Raw genomic sequence first — 15,308 nt, 5'->3', positions numbered from 1 at the left:
GGGGGGGGGGGCAGGGAGCAGAAGAAAAAATGTGCATAAGACCAGAGAAGTATTTTACTATATATATATATTGCTAAAAGCTGTCAGAAGTTCTTATAAGACATGTCTGTTGCTGCTGCTACAGGTACCTTCCTGGCTGAGCTCTTATTTTTAGAGCAGTCCTAGTCTCACTAATTGAGAATGCACTCGATTTTATAAAATAAAGGAACAGAAAAAGGTTAATGAGTTTGCCAATAGGCCTGTTTTGCATGTAGCCCTCCATAGTGAGATTTGAGAGTAACAGGACTGCAGCAGTTTGTGAGGCTCAGGAGCACACCTTACACATCTGATGTGCACAAACCTTTGTTGTACAATGTCAGTGAACAAAAGCCCCTCTGAAAGCCTAACGTGTATGCAGTCCTCTGGGGAGGAGTTGGGCTGGGAAGGAAAAGGGAGCAGGCATGACAGACACTTGTGATATTTAACACTGAGTTGTATTCCTCAACCACAGAAAACTGGCAAATTACAAGAATCTATACTTTTCACATAATTACAATATTTCCTGTTCGAGGTCTTTAGGAATAGATAGCCAGGAGCGGTCAGACCCCTTCTCCCAAGAGACTCTAAAATCTGCTGTATGACAACTGATAATTATCAAGTAAGATGGGAGTGAAGGGGACACAACTTTAATTAAATCCATTCTGAGATGAAAGTACACAACTGAGCAAGGAGTTTGCAGGAAAGACTGAGAGGACAGAGAAAAAGTGAGGAAAAGGAAATTAATTAAATATTGCCCCAAAGACAAACTAATACCTCAAAGTAGTCTGATAGTAGCCCAGTCTTCCTCAAGATCAGATGGACTTCCTCTACTTTTCACTTCCCACTCTCAGCCTCTTGCTCTAGCACGGGGTATTTATATTGTAGGACTACACTAGTAAACTAGGCTGCTTTGTTTTGTTGATAATTCCCCTTTGCTGGATTCCCCAACAAGCAGTGCTGCCTGCAGTGCTCTGCTTCTCCCTGACCTGGAGCATCTGGCTCCAGCTTGGTTTTGCCTCTGCTCTGAGTGATCTCTTGCACCAGTTCCTGGCAGTACTGCAGCACCTCAGGAGAAGTGGAGAATTTTGCCAAAACAGACATTTCCTGTGCAGAGCAATTGCTCTTTTAAATAAACACACCAAACCACTACTGGTAGGGGAGAAACCTAAGACTGAGGTTGCCTGTTACAGCATTAGATGAGGGGAGATTCCTTGGGCACATTGGGAGTGTTTTTTTGACCAACCTGGTCTAGTGGAAGGTGTCCCTGCCCATGGCAGGGGGGTTGGAACTAGATGATATTTTTAAGGTTCCTTCTAACCCAAACCATTCTATGATCTCCTTCCTAATCTAAGGAGTCCTTAGTATACTTAGTCTCACACAGTAACATTCATTATTTCTGTCCTCTGCATCTTTTGAGAGGAAAGGTCCATAACAGAATGTACTGTTGGCTGCAGTCTGGATCAGTACCAACACAGGGCTCTTATTAAGATTGATTTTAATGCTTTGTTTGTTTTGTTTGCCTCAGAGAACTGAACTGACAGCTTCCTAGGACTATCCACGACGGTTTCAAGATCTTCCCAAACCAAAATAGCTACTTGTGAGTCCATTACTGTATGTGTATTAAGTTTTTTTCTACATTGATTAATTACTCATACACGTATATTAATTTTATCTGTCACTTAAAACACAAAGTGACTTTCTACAGTCCTCTGCAATCAGCTTTAGATTTGACCATCCCCAGTACAGTTATGCAAACATTCTCCTCACATCTGTCCTCTTTTTCAAAATAACTCAGTGATAGGTTGAGCAATACAATCCCCAGATAATGGTGGCATTGTGCATTACTTTAATATTTGATGGAATTAATTTTATGTAGAAGTAGCTAAATTCAGCAGTATGACCAATATCCAGTTTATCATGGTGTTTTAGCACTTGCATAACTTCTTTGTGTGCTTAGATAGCATGTTCTTGCATCCTATACTGGTCTGGGACAGTGAATTACTTTTCACAGACCAAGTCACACTAAGTACTTAAAAACCTGATTTTCATTACAACCATAAATGGGAGGTGATACACAAAACTCTGCTATGCAATTACCAATTATTTCAATATTCACTTGGGGAATAAGCTCACAACTTTGCACTTTCGCCCCAAGGGCTTAGTGTGTACTACCTATAGATTCCTGTTTCTGTTCTCAGGTTAATGTTTTATTAAGTAACAACATAAGTCTTCACATTAAAGTACTGCCCCTTGAACCAACAGCAAAGTGGAATGCAGTAACATAGTGTTGTTCCAGGATTTTTTGAAATAGATGGCATGAGTCATGCACTTGGATATAATTCAGTCACTATCACATCCTGTTGGTGTAATTGGCAATAAAACGAGTCTCGTGAAATGTCCTAGGTTCTTCTCATAAGCTAGTGACAATCTTACTGTTAATGACCTGCCTCATTTCATATCAGTGGCTTTCCTTTCATATACTAGCTTACACCATGAAATTACACTAGTTTGCTGAACTGGCAAACCTTCATCAGCAAGAGTGATCAGAGGCCAGCTCTGAACTTAAAAGCCAGTACTTAAGACTCAACAGACCAAAAAGTTGCTACGATAGGAAATGCTTGACTATGAGTAAAGCAGGAATGGTGGAAAGAAACCTTATATGGTAGCTGTCAGTAGCAACCTAAACAGAGGATACTGGGCTATCACAGGGCAAAATGCAGATTTATAACTTGGTGCTTTTATGTTACCTGAGAAGCTGTGCATACATCTGTCTGGAAGCTTGTACAGTTACAGGGTAGACTATCTTCTCACTGGAAGAGCTTTCTTGCTAGTAGTCACTCACCAAATGTATGATACCTTCCCGTGGGGTTTAGCCATCTCTGAAGGCTCAGGATGCATTCCACAACATCAGTCATCAATGCCTGCAACAGTGCAGTGTAAAACACAGTAACAGTACTTGGGTATGCTGCTGTTCCCATCCTCCCCTGCCCCCACACTTAATTACCAAGTTGTGTTCTGTTCCTTACACTACAATCAACACCACAAGGAGAGCACAAGAGATAAGTTTTATGGAGCTATTTCATAACATGATGTAAAGGATTTGAACTGGTGAGCAGTTACTCCTGAAAATGTCATCTTCAACCTTCAGTCCCACTGCAGGAGACATACTCAGCTCCTTGTAGAAATGGGCTTTAAATGTAACAAACCTTGGGTGAAGAGGTGCAACATAAGTTTGCCTGTTACAGAAGTTATTCTTTCCATAGGTGAAGTCTGGATGCAAAATTTCTGTCAGTGCCCTTTTATTCCATAAACTGAGTACAAGGATACTGTATCCACTTGAAATAACAGTGAAATTAATTTCGCTTCTGTCTTCCCGGAATATGCTGTTCTGCTTACATAATAATTTCTACAAATTATTAGTCCACCTAAATAATTAGGTGGTTAAGAAGTATTATATACTTACCATCCTGAGCAAAAACTGACAACGAAGTTTACTGCAGAAAAATTATTTTACCATTTGACTGCAACTGAAGCAAAGACTCTCTTTTCTAGTGGAGAATTCCACTTGCTGTTTCTAGTGCTAATGACCTGAAAAACTCCTGCTTTTGACAAATAAATGTACTAAATATACAATATACCAATTGTAGCATCATGCACCTCCACTTCTGGAGATCACAGTTCAAATTACTCTGGTTTCCAAAGCAGGAAAACATGGAACAGAAACACTGTTATGCTCAAGATATTGGCAAAGAGGAAGCACACCTTAGATCTAAGAATTCACTGTTAACTGTAAGCTTGTTACTCATAATCTTGTTATTAGTCCAGATCTATTTATTACAAAGAGAATAACAATGCAGTCAGAAGTGTTATACACACACTCCTCAGATCCTGCTCCTCTCCCTAGCATTATGCTCACCCATCCCCTGTTCCTCTGGGCTCTAAGGCTGATGGTTTCACACTGGTAGGGAGTGGGTTATGACAAATCATCTGCACCTCCAGTCCTTTGCTCTTTTTATTGGTCCACATAGCTCCACATGACATCTGAATTTACTATATAACAGTGCCTTTTATGCAAGTTACATGTCATTTCTTTGACTATTTCTTTGTTTGGCTGCCAGTCATCTGGTAGCAACGGCCAGGTTAAGCCAAGAGCCGCAATCTGCAGACAACCCCCCGGTGTTGAGGCAGGTCTGGGGTTCAGATGAGAATTAAAGTCAGGGTCAGGCCTGTGACCCCAGCACCTAGGGTCGGGCACAACAACAGGCAAGAAAGACCACGGTGACAAGGCAGGACTGAGTTTGAGCTGCAAAGTCAGGCCTGTTGGTCAGGGTAAAGGTTTGGATCAGCTTGACCTGGACTGAGGACAATGGCCGAGAGTGTCCCCTTACCATGTTCTCCTGAGTGAAGGTGGAGGGGAATCCTTGCTGTTAAGATGAGGTCCCCTACAGCTGGGTGCCTGCACCCATTCTCTGAGCTGGCCCTGAGCCAGGACGGGCTAATGTGCTTGGGGCCCTGACACCAAGAAATGCTGAAAATAGTAATAACTAACAGACTTTGACTGCAATACCTTTTGAAATGCAAAGCAGGCCCTTCAGACATCAACCTTTCCAGTATTTCATAATCCCTGGAAATGTAAGGGAGTTTCACATCTTCATGTTCATGTAATTGAAACCTACAGAGTGTGACAAAACATTTTTTGGTAACATTTTTAAAGCTACAACAAAAGACATTTAAATGTCCCTGGAAATCACAGCTAAAGCTTGGGAGAGGTGGGAGTATCTATCATCTCACTAGTCTTATCTTTCATTCTCCAGTTCCTGGAAGTGGGAGAAAAACACCTATGTTCACAACATGTAGAGTTTTACCATATTTTTATATGAAGCTTTAATTATACAAATTAAGGTAGTGACACTTTAAAGCCAATTTTTATATTACATGATCTCTTCCTAAATTGAGGGGAATACTTTGGTAATATCTCTTAGTCTTCAAGAGAATAAATGGTGAGCTGCTGCTTGCCAGGTTTCATGAATCTGTGGACAGAATAATGTGTTACACAAATATTTTTGAATTATTTTTTTGTCCCTAGATGAAGAAAAAAATATCAGATATCAGACCTAAAACTACAGCCAGACAAGCTAAAAGGGTCTGGCAGTTTAAAGCGAAACTGGGATTAGGGCTATTTAAAATAACTGGGCAGGTTGGGCAGGGCAAAGTTTGACAAAGTTATTTTCTTAGCTTGATTTCCAGGACCAACTTTGAAAGAAAGCAACATGAGTATGTAGTTCTACCCTGGGCTTGCTCTGCGTCCTTTTTAGGCACATTCAGCATTGCGAGGAATGCATGGACTCTGGGCTTGAGCAGTGTTTGCTGTTCCCAGGGGGCTGGAGCTTTAGCCCTGCAACTTGAGTTTTGAGCAAGCTAAAGACTGGCTGACAGTGCAGTGCATGCAAAGGCATTTTATTTCATTTCCTCCTCCACAGAGGTCAAGAGCCATGTCTAAGGCTAGAAGGAGTCATTATATAGATGAGGATGATCCTTGTGTGAGTCAGAACATGGAGCTTCACCTGGAGGGTTAGCAATTTAAGTGATCTTTCAAAAACATCACTGGTGGTTCTTCTCTGAAGGTTTTAAGAGGAGTAGTAAACTAAGTGTAATAGGACCGCTGATCGGAAGAACTGTTTTGGTAGAAATTATCTGTCTGTTCTTGATGTCTGTAATGAGACTTCAGGAAAAGATGTGTAAAGAATCTATCTGTCAGGGTATATTTGCCTGCTGCAAGCAGGTTTTGATACTTCTTGAAGAGAGAAGGAAGTGTCAAGCCCTCTAGTGCCCTGGTGAATTCCTTCCTTACAGCATTAATAAAGACAACAAGCCACTCAAATACATCAGTTTGGGGAATTTTGGAAGTATTCTCTGATGTTCAACTAAAACCCACTTAGATGCTGGGTGGGTACTCTGCCTTCTTCAAGACTGAGACCAAAATTCCCATCCTAGAAGAGCTTCATTTTGGAGCATAATCCACCACTTTGACAGTGTTTCCTTTCCACCTGGAATGAACCTGTACCCAGGAGCAGCTCTGGTCTTAACTCAGGGCATGACCTTACAACATAAAAGCTTTTACTTGTCAATATTTAATTCAACATTTACTAAATGGCAGGTGGATGCTAGGCTGACTTCACTGGAATTAATTTGGCAATGTTTTAACTAGCTTTAATCTACATGGAAGGTAATTTTGGAAATAACCCTAACATAATGATAACATTAAACTCATAGCTCATAGGATTTTTCCTAAATGATGACATACCAGACTTGCATGTGTAAATGAGAGAAAACAGTTAAAACAACACTAAAACACCACTAATGGCCAACACAGCAAAGGGTAATTATTAACCACTTTTTCTTGTGGAGAACTGGGAAATACTCTGCTGTAGCTGATCCAAGGCACTGTTATGTAATAATCAGTAAAAACTATTTTAAAATAGTCAATATCCTTGTTCTGTTCCACTCCCCCCCCATACCCCACCCCCGATCTGTTAGATCTGCTTGTACTGACACCTACATATTGGAAACTCTGAGATTTTTAAGCTGAAAAGACTACTAAATAAAAATGGTCAGTGTCCTAGCTTTTCTCTCAAAGCTATGATTTTAGCAGTACAGGAACACAATACGTTTCCACTGAGGACATGAAGCCATGAAAGACACCAAATTCCAGTTTTGGGGGTTTGAGTGAGAAGATAGATGTTCTCACTTTCACTGGGAAGCATGTGCATAAATACTTTAATTTTCCTATGGAATTAGGTATAAAACTAAACTATACACTACTGCTTTGCCAGATCAGGGCATTTTTATAGAACTAAAATCTAAGTATCAGTTTTGCTTACCAATTTGAGACTGCATTTCCAAAGGGGCCTATCTTTACATGTGTAGTTATAAACACTGTATACTCTCTGGTTATCACTCTTATTCCAACATTTCTGTTTCCAACTTTCTAACGATGAAAAAAAAAATCATTTTGAACCTGAAATTAAAATTTCACAGACTTCTGTCTGAATATTCAGTTGGTAAGCTTTTAACTGAGGCTTGCTTGTAAAGATTCTCTCTACTCTTTCTTTTCTGTTTATCATTTCCATGAAAAAAAAGAATCACTTCTTTCTAGTGTGGTATCTAACAAAGCAATTCTTGGTTTGTTTGTCCTATTTCTTGGTCATGACTGCTCAAGTTGCCCTTGAGATGGTTTATTTGTAATCTTGCTCAGGTTGATACAGGCCAAATTTATAAACTTGAATCAAAAACTTGGATCAGAGATGTAGCTTTGTTTAGTCTGAAAGGATTAGTTCTAGCACAGAGTGGGCTGCTCTTCAACAATCATTGAATTCAAGCTTTTTGAATAGGCATGTCTTCCTGAAGCTTATATAACCACACATAACTTGGTTTATAATGTAGCAGTGCCAGCTTTGTAGTCTTGTCTTGCTTATTTTCCTGTCCTTGTGCTAATCATGGGACATGATGAGCAAAAAGTCCTTTCCACAAATGATGGATGCTACTAAGTAGTGCATCTTGGGTTTAGATATCACAACCTAATGATTTTGGATTAATCTAAAACTTGTGAACTTTTCAGTTAAAATGTAGAAATAAATTAAATTTATATAGGTCTGGAATCTGTCACTTGTATCTGAGATACAAGATTTGTTTGAAACTCGCCTGTCTGCTCTCTCACTCTAGTGAATGAGGAGAGAATCTCTTATTTCCTTATAACCACCATGTTACACAGAGCTAAAGTACAAGACTTTATTTTTTACCTGTTAATTATAAGATATTGGATGCCATGTCTAAAGACATTTTTAGATAAAATATGCTAGGGGACCTTACAGAGAACTTCATTCCTGTCCCTCAAAAGCAGTGTTTTCATTGATTGGCATCTTGTAACTGGACAAGAATGCCTATTTCGCTGAAGTAAATTTGATGGTAATATCTTTTGAGAACTTCATTGAGATTTATGTAACAGGATCAAAAGTGATCCGTACAGCTGCCACAACAATCATAACCTGAAATACAAACCAAGCACCACATGTTCAGTAATGCCACCTTCCCTAAAAGAACAAGGTTACTTCAAATCCCAGCCAGAATTTACAGGTTCAGCCAACTCACATCTGTACAGCTGCCTCTCTACCTAATGTATCTTGGGTAGTTTAGTATCTGCAAGTTTACAGATAATCCAGCTAAATTAGCTATCAAGGTCCTTGAGGAAACGCTGACAAGCCTAATTCAACATACATTGGATTTTCAAAGAAAGCAATACACATACCATCAGGGAAAATCCAAAACAGAGACCATCTTTCCACACTCAAGAGTATTCTTATCTGTGCTTAGCTTTGGGACATAAGGAACTGATAGCAAAAGCAATACAAAACTGTTTTGGCTTAGTATTTAAACTGTTATGGAGTTCCTGTCCATGGCACAAAGCCAGAAGAGAAGACCAGGTAAATATTTTTATGAACTACTGTGGTTTTTGTTACTGTACAGTACGTCTTGTCGCAGCCTTTCAAAATCTTGCAAAGGGGTGACTCCTGACACCACACACTGTCTCACACACAGAGTACTGGCCCAACACATCACTGTTAAAGGCCATTTACAGCACATGGAATGCTGTGGGTGTTCCTCCACCTGGTCACTTGTAATCGAGTAAGAGTATATGAATGAGTCCTAGCCTTAGGCACTTGCATTTCAAATGTCTTTTGGTCCCAATGTGGGAAGCAAAGCTTTTGTTTTTGTGGCAACTGAAACAAAGAGCTCTTGTATGGTACTGCAGCTATACAAGGCACATTGTTTTCTATTGGGTAGAAAAGATTTATTGCATGAATTCCAGCTGAAGCATCATACTATGTTTTTACTGTTAATTATTTATTACTTCTGGACAGGTATAAAAGAGTTGAAGCTGGCTTTGAATTTCATTCAATGATTTAACTGTCCCTATTTCAGAGGAGAGGTCTGCTATAGCAATCCTGAAGAGAGCTGCTTCTGAACTGCACTGAACTTCAGAAATCACTGGAAGTGAAGAATACTTCGGATAAGCAGTGAGTAGAGTCTAGAAGTTGGACTTGATACTTTGGAGCAACTTCTCAACTTTAGCAATGTTCTCAAGGGTTTGACTTGGGGAGGGAGGAATAAATTTCCATTGGTAAAAACCAATTTGTGAAATTCATAAACAAATTATTTCCTCTGCTAGTCAAGTACTCAGCTTTTATATAAGCAGTCATTAACTCTGAAATCTGTCTTCCTCTCCTGGTTAACAGATTTCAATAGAAAATAGCTTGGGTTTTCCCCCCAATTTATATTAAAAAACAAAACAAAACAAAACAAAACAAAACAAACCCAAACTGACCAAACTGAAATATTTAATTTTGAAATAGAAATTCAATCCTTCCCCTTCTCAGTATAAGAGATCAGACTGTGACTTGTATGAAGTACTGAAATCCAGATATAATAATCCATTATCTTTTAAACACACTTTAGGACTGACTCTACAGATATAGGAAAAAAGAGACATACGCATTTTTCAACACTATGTAAACTGATTACTTGAGACAACAGGTATTTCTGGAAGCTGGGGTGTCTACAGTATTTGAGACTAACTCTTGCTAAATGGTTCAGCAGCATAGGAATGCTCTGTGCTAAATTGAAGTCATGCCACACCTGATTCCAGCAATGGTATTTTAATATGGGGACTGTTTGACATTTTCCATAAACAGTATAAGAAGTATTGACTTGTACAGTCTCGCTTGCACCAGACTAGACCTAGCTTAATAAAACTACTTAAGGAGAAAATAATCCCTTCAGTTCTTAATGGCATTCCAGAACATCTATTTTAACAGATAGTTATGTCGCTTATCAGGATCTAATATATAAATTGTTCCTGATTTGGGGGATACAGAAACCTGAAATGTGTTCTTCACATTGGGTGCTCTAATTACTCAATCTTTTGATTGATCAATGGTGGATTTCTTTTGTGTGAGTGTGTATGTATGATTTAAAGTACCAGGAAGAGGAGCACATTCATTGAAGTACATGCCATAGACTACTGACAGAGCATCTAGCTTGAAGCACAGGGAAGTCCTCAGCTTAAGTCTGTTTAACTGTAAGTACAGCCCCTTTTTTGAAAGGCACAAGTACTCAGCCATAGTGAATTTTGGCTGTAGCTGAGTTGAAAAAAGGTAACAGTGCACAAGCTACAGGATAGGAGTGAGATTCAAACCTTTTCTCCTCTGTTGTCTTTTACTACGGTTTTAGTGTTAAATCAAAAAAAAAAAAAAAAATCCTCTGAAGCATCTACCTATTTCCAATACCTACATGCACAGCAAACCAAAGTATTTAAGTTGGATGATTTTGTCTTCCCAAAAGCCCATCGGGACTTACCAAGTCTGTCTGGGTTATTTTTACACCAATGTGTTTTCCAAAGCTTTGTGGTTCTCACCCTACTGCAGTGTTGTCTCACTGCTTCTTTTTCCCCATTTTTAAAAGAAGCCAAACTATTCTGTGCTACGCCTGAAGGGGTTTACTCTAAGGAGTGCAAAGCAGTCCCTTTCTGTCCCTGGGAGTCTGTGCTGGTTTACAATTACAAGTGAATTTAGTCAGCTGGAGGCTGCTCTTCCTACTTCCACATTTTCCCTGCCCATAGTAGTGCAATGTTGACACAGACATAACCTTTCTATAGAGGTAATACATTTTGCACATGAGAGACAGACATGGAAGGTGTATGTGCCCACCATGAGAAATTTATGTCAGCAGAACCTTTTATGTCACCAATAAACTGTCTGAAGCTTGCTTGTGTTGTGCCTTGGGTGGAGTGACTGGTTGCTTGGTGTAATTCTGAACAAGATAGCAAATGGGCCCTGACCGGCTGCTAGCCCAAACAGTCTGGACAACAATAATTGATCTATTCTAGGTCTTATGGTCATCTCAGTTTGAATTTTTTTCTTCATAACTGTGGCTTTTAGTCAGCTTTTCTGAGGTGGTCAACGCCTTAGTGATTTTGTCATCTAACATACCAATATGACTATTTAAAATCCGAGTTCATCTGAAACAGCTCCCTTTGCATACTTGCTTTTTGTGAACGCGACAGCTTTCCAACAGTTTTTGGTTTTGTTACTTGCAGTCAGTTAATGAATGCTGAATGATCAACAGAAGTTCAGAACACAACTTAGATTACAGTAGATTTATTCATACCTCTCTCACGTCAGTTTGCTGTGCCAGTCATGATGGTCCTACTCTGTGAACTGCCAAGCCATCCTTGCCAAGGCTAACAATTTGTAGGGGTCAGTTGCACTGCATGTCCTACTAATGAGCTCAACCTATACATTGCTAAATAAACTGCTGGATGAGTAGGTAAGCAAACTGTAGCTCTGATTGTAATGCTGGAGGTACCTCCCTGGCCTGACGTAAATGAAGATTTCCTGATTTGTGGGTCACCTACTGAGTAATTGTATATGCTAGGGAGCAGACAGATCTCATCTTCCAGGATAAAGAATGAATAATGAATGAATATTTCTGGATCCACAACTTAAGCAACTTACCTGACCCTAGCAATATGAACATCAGAGAGAATAAATTTTTCTGCCCTATTAAATTTTTTCAGTGAATGGCCACCACCAGCAGCAGTGCAAATCTCAGACTTTCATTCCCCTAACTGGAATGTCACTTCTTCAGATTTTGTCAGACACTGCAATCTGAAGATCAGATTTCTGATTGCTGTAATCATGTGTCTCTTCTCTGTACAAACGTCAGTAAGACTGCAAAAATAACACTGACAAATCTGTGCAGGATTTCAGTGATTTCTACTCCCTTCCCAGTCCAGATTCCTTATTTTTTGCATCACGTTGGATGTCTGTCCTGGATATGGTATCATTCCTTTTTCTACAGTCAGTGGATATGTTCAAAAGGTGTGAAACTAGGGTTACTCAAAATATAGGAGGAACAGTTCAGTCTGAAGACTTCTGCAGGTTGTTCCCTGATAGCAATTAAACTTTCCAGACAGAAGCATTTTAAAGCCTAAAAGCATTTTAAAGACTGCTCAAAGAACAAGAGGAAAATTCAGCCATATAAAAAACTTATTCTTACTAGTGGCTTAGCTGTGAGGTTGAGTTATGACTCTTTAGATGCTTTGCAGACTGTTTCTGACTGAACCTGTGCTGTTTCTGTTTCACTGCTACGCCCCATATACTCTTTGTCTTGTAAGCTCTTAAATTCCAGTTTGATGATGCTTTATTAATACTGTCAGCACCTTCATTAATTTAATTATCTACATTATCTGTATATGAAATACTGTATAGCACATGGGTGCTGCAGTGAGCAAGTCCGACATTATTTTTGTTATGCTTGTTAAATGTGGCATGGGACAGGTGAACTGCTGTTGATGAGACTAAGCATCTCTCCCATAAACTGAAATACATTTGCCTTGAAAGCTCTTTCTGAAGAGTAATTTCACAGGAATTGACTAAAGCCCTTTGCAGCAGAGGGAAAGGAGTTTGCAGGTTTTTAGTATTGACTGCACTGGGAGGTAGACAGGGAAGAAGGTATTTTTTTTGGCTTTGGCACTTCTAGGATGCTGCCACATCTCTAGCTTCTCTTACTCAAAACCTCAGCCTGATTTCTTGGAACTAGCTGAGCCAACAGCCCCAGTACTGCCAATGGCAGTATCAGACAGGGTTTCTTCTTAAAAAACCTCTTGCATGTGTAATGGCCTCAACACAATTTCCAGTCCAATGTGCTGTTTCACTAAACTGTTATCTTCCCATGTATCATAGCTCACTATCTTGTAGACTCTTGTCTACAAGACAGCTTGCATTCAAGACTGGATCTATGGTTACCATAATGACTAAGTAAGCAAAGATCTTGAAATGTCATCTCAAGTTGCTGAGATAGAATAACCCAGTAATCCATATTCCAAATGAATTGAACAGACTGACAGACCACCCAAGATCATACAATGAAGCACAGTGTAAATAATGGATAATCCATCCTCTCTGAAACCCCAGAAATGAGTCTAGTTTTTTAATAGATTATGATTAAATTGTCCTTTAACATTATTAAAGCACATACGTCAAGAAATTTCTTGATAGAGCAGTAAATAAATGGACTACTCCTTTGTAAATGCGTTCAGGTAATGCCTCAGCATTATAAGGTTTATAAGGTCTAATAATCATTATAAGGATTATAAGGTCTAATAATCATTAAAATCACACCATCAATTAATCCAAATGTCCTGGCTGCAACCCAGCCATAGTAATGGAGTTTCACCTGACTATAAACTCCTTTTGTAGTTGCAGTGGGTCTGATGATCTTACTCTAATAGAGACAGTGCATCCACTAAAGGGCCTGATGTTGTTTATCATAGCTTTTTCCTCTTCACGCTTTACTTGTGCGAGGAACTACTATGCCTCCAAAGAGCATGCTGCCCTCTGAGCAGACTACTTAAATGCAGTTAGCATGTATGTTTCAGTTCCTTTTAACTGTGTTCGGTTTAGTGCTGCTACACCTTTCTGAATGAGGATCTGACTTTTGAAGGGTGTAGTTAGACTTCTTATAGGCTTTTTCAAGTCCTTCCCGGGTCAGATTTCTAATTTTTTTTTTTTTTTTTTTTTTTTAAAAAAAAAAAAAAAGCAGCCTCAGCTGAACAGTACCACAAGCTTCCCTATTTTCTTCCCACAGCTACTAACAAGGTAAAACAGAATGGAGAACAAACAGCAAAGCAACAGTGAGATGAAAGAAAATAAGGCAGTGAAGAAAAAAACGGTGAGTGAATTTCCCAATCTTCTGTCAACACATTTGTTTGTTATCTGGGGACTGGAGGCAGAAAATACTTGGAACCTATATGAATACTTGTAGTCACAGGCTCGGTGTCCTAAACACAGGAATGCTGTTGTTTCCTTTCTGCATTTGGTACCTGGACTGCTAATGGGCTTACTATCAGCCTGCACCACAGACCTCACATTTTTTCCCCATTTCTCTTTATATGTAGGTCTGGTTTGACAAACCATTCTAGGATTACTTGACTTTAGGTTAGGTTAAAGCCTCCCTTTTATGTCCTTTCTCACTGAGGACAGTGGTAACATTTTGGAGGATAGGTGCCGTGCTTTCCAAAGGAAATTTTGGGAGGATCTATTTTGTGGAGAAAAGCTTTGATTTTTGTCTCTGACACCTTTCTTATAGAAGAACTCACAAAGCTGTAGAACTCACAAAGCTGTATATTCTTCCCTTTTTCCCCCTTCCACTCTGACATGTAAGAGAAGAGAAAAGTGATGCTTCTTTCCATGGAAACATGAAGATTTGAGCAAGGGGAAGCTGCCAGGATGAAAATTTGAGGAGTATAGAGAGTAGCATCTGTTTAGTTTCTGCAGCTTACTAACGGTGATTGTAAAAGGTCAAAGAATGTGAGTGTGTTAAGGTGAGAACTTATGTACCTGTTAATCACATGGAGCCATATTATTTGTATTTGGGTATGAACTGAACTACTTGCACTATGCTATTTAAAATGAAACTAAATAAAACACAGGTGTCTGATTCATCCCAAATACACTCCATGTATTTTAGGAGCTTGATTCTCCTGACTTGACTCTTTTACTGCTTATGACCATTCAAAGAGATTATAAATGATGTCCGGATCATCTATCTATGCTGGCATTTCTCAATATGTACGATAATTGTACATGTTAATGAGTAGCATCTGGCTTTCTACTCAAACACTGCTCAGGTTGATCTGAGCGAACGACACTTCAAAGTTGCTGCATCATATACTGCTTTCAAACCTGCAATGCTTTGTAGCACTGCTTATTGTGGCTTTGAGAGCTCTAAGCTAGTTGTGAGGTACGTAGCATGCCAGAAGTGGAAACAGCACCGAGCTCCACCAATATTAACTGCTGGGAGTAGTTCCCAGAAGCACCTGATACTGATCCATTGACAAGTGGAAGGAAGGTGTAGTTAACTCTTACAAGTTCAAAATCCCCATGTTTTCCAACAGGTATCTTCAAAACTAACAGCTGAAAGCTTTTCCCCAGGCAGCATGCCTAATCACCATCCATTACACAGCGGTAGCCGGAGTGTCAGATCTCAACTCCCGAGGCTGTGGAGACATCCCCACGCCTCGTGGTTAACTTAACTGGCAGCAAGTCTTGTGGTGCCTGCGCTGCCCAGCCTCGGCGGCTCGGGAAAACTCTTCCCCTCCTTGCTGTAGCGGCGGGTACCGAACGCCTGCCCAGCTGGCACCCGCGGCCCGGCCCCGCGACCAACACCCGCCG

The 15,308-nt window shown here is 39.8% G+C and overlaps 1 protein-coding gene across 4 annotated transcripts in view; it reads left to right on the top strand.

Moving 5' to 3' along the window:
* The window catches only part of SLC2A9 (solute carrier family 2 member 9), a 133,871-nt gene that overhangs the window by 9,753 nt on the left and 108,810 nt on the right, over positions 1–15,308 (top strand). For 2 of the 4 annotated variants that reach the window (XM_026847169.1, XM_026847170.1), the window contains exons 2-4: positions 8,998–9,092; positions 10,052–10,153; positions 13,723–13,806. In XM_026847169.1, the coding sequence (XP_026702970.1) occupies positions 13,744–13,806 (63 nt within the window). In that variant the 5' untranslated portion in view covers positions 8,998–9,092; positions 10,052–10,153; positions 13,723–13,743. Of the gene's footprint in view, positions 1–8,997; positions 9,093–10,051; positions 10,154–13,452; positions 13,503–13,722; positions 13,807–15,308 lie in introns of those variants that run through there. The other 2 variants (XM_026847171.1, XM_026847172.1) reach the window with 2 other exon arrangements.

Source organism: Athene cunicularia, assembly GCF_003259725.1.
Source record: "Athene cunicularia isolate RWA chromosome 4 unlocalized genomic scaffold, athCun1 chr4_part1, whole genome shotgun sequence".
Classification (NCBI taxonomy): domain Eukaryota; kingdom Metazoa; phylum Chordata; class Aves; order Strigiformes; family Strigidae; genus Athene; species Athene cunicularia.
The sequence above is the reverse complement of the archived record's forward strand: the minus strand, read 5'-3'. Positions and strand labels throughout refer to the sequence as shown.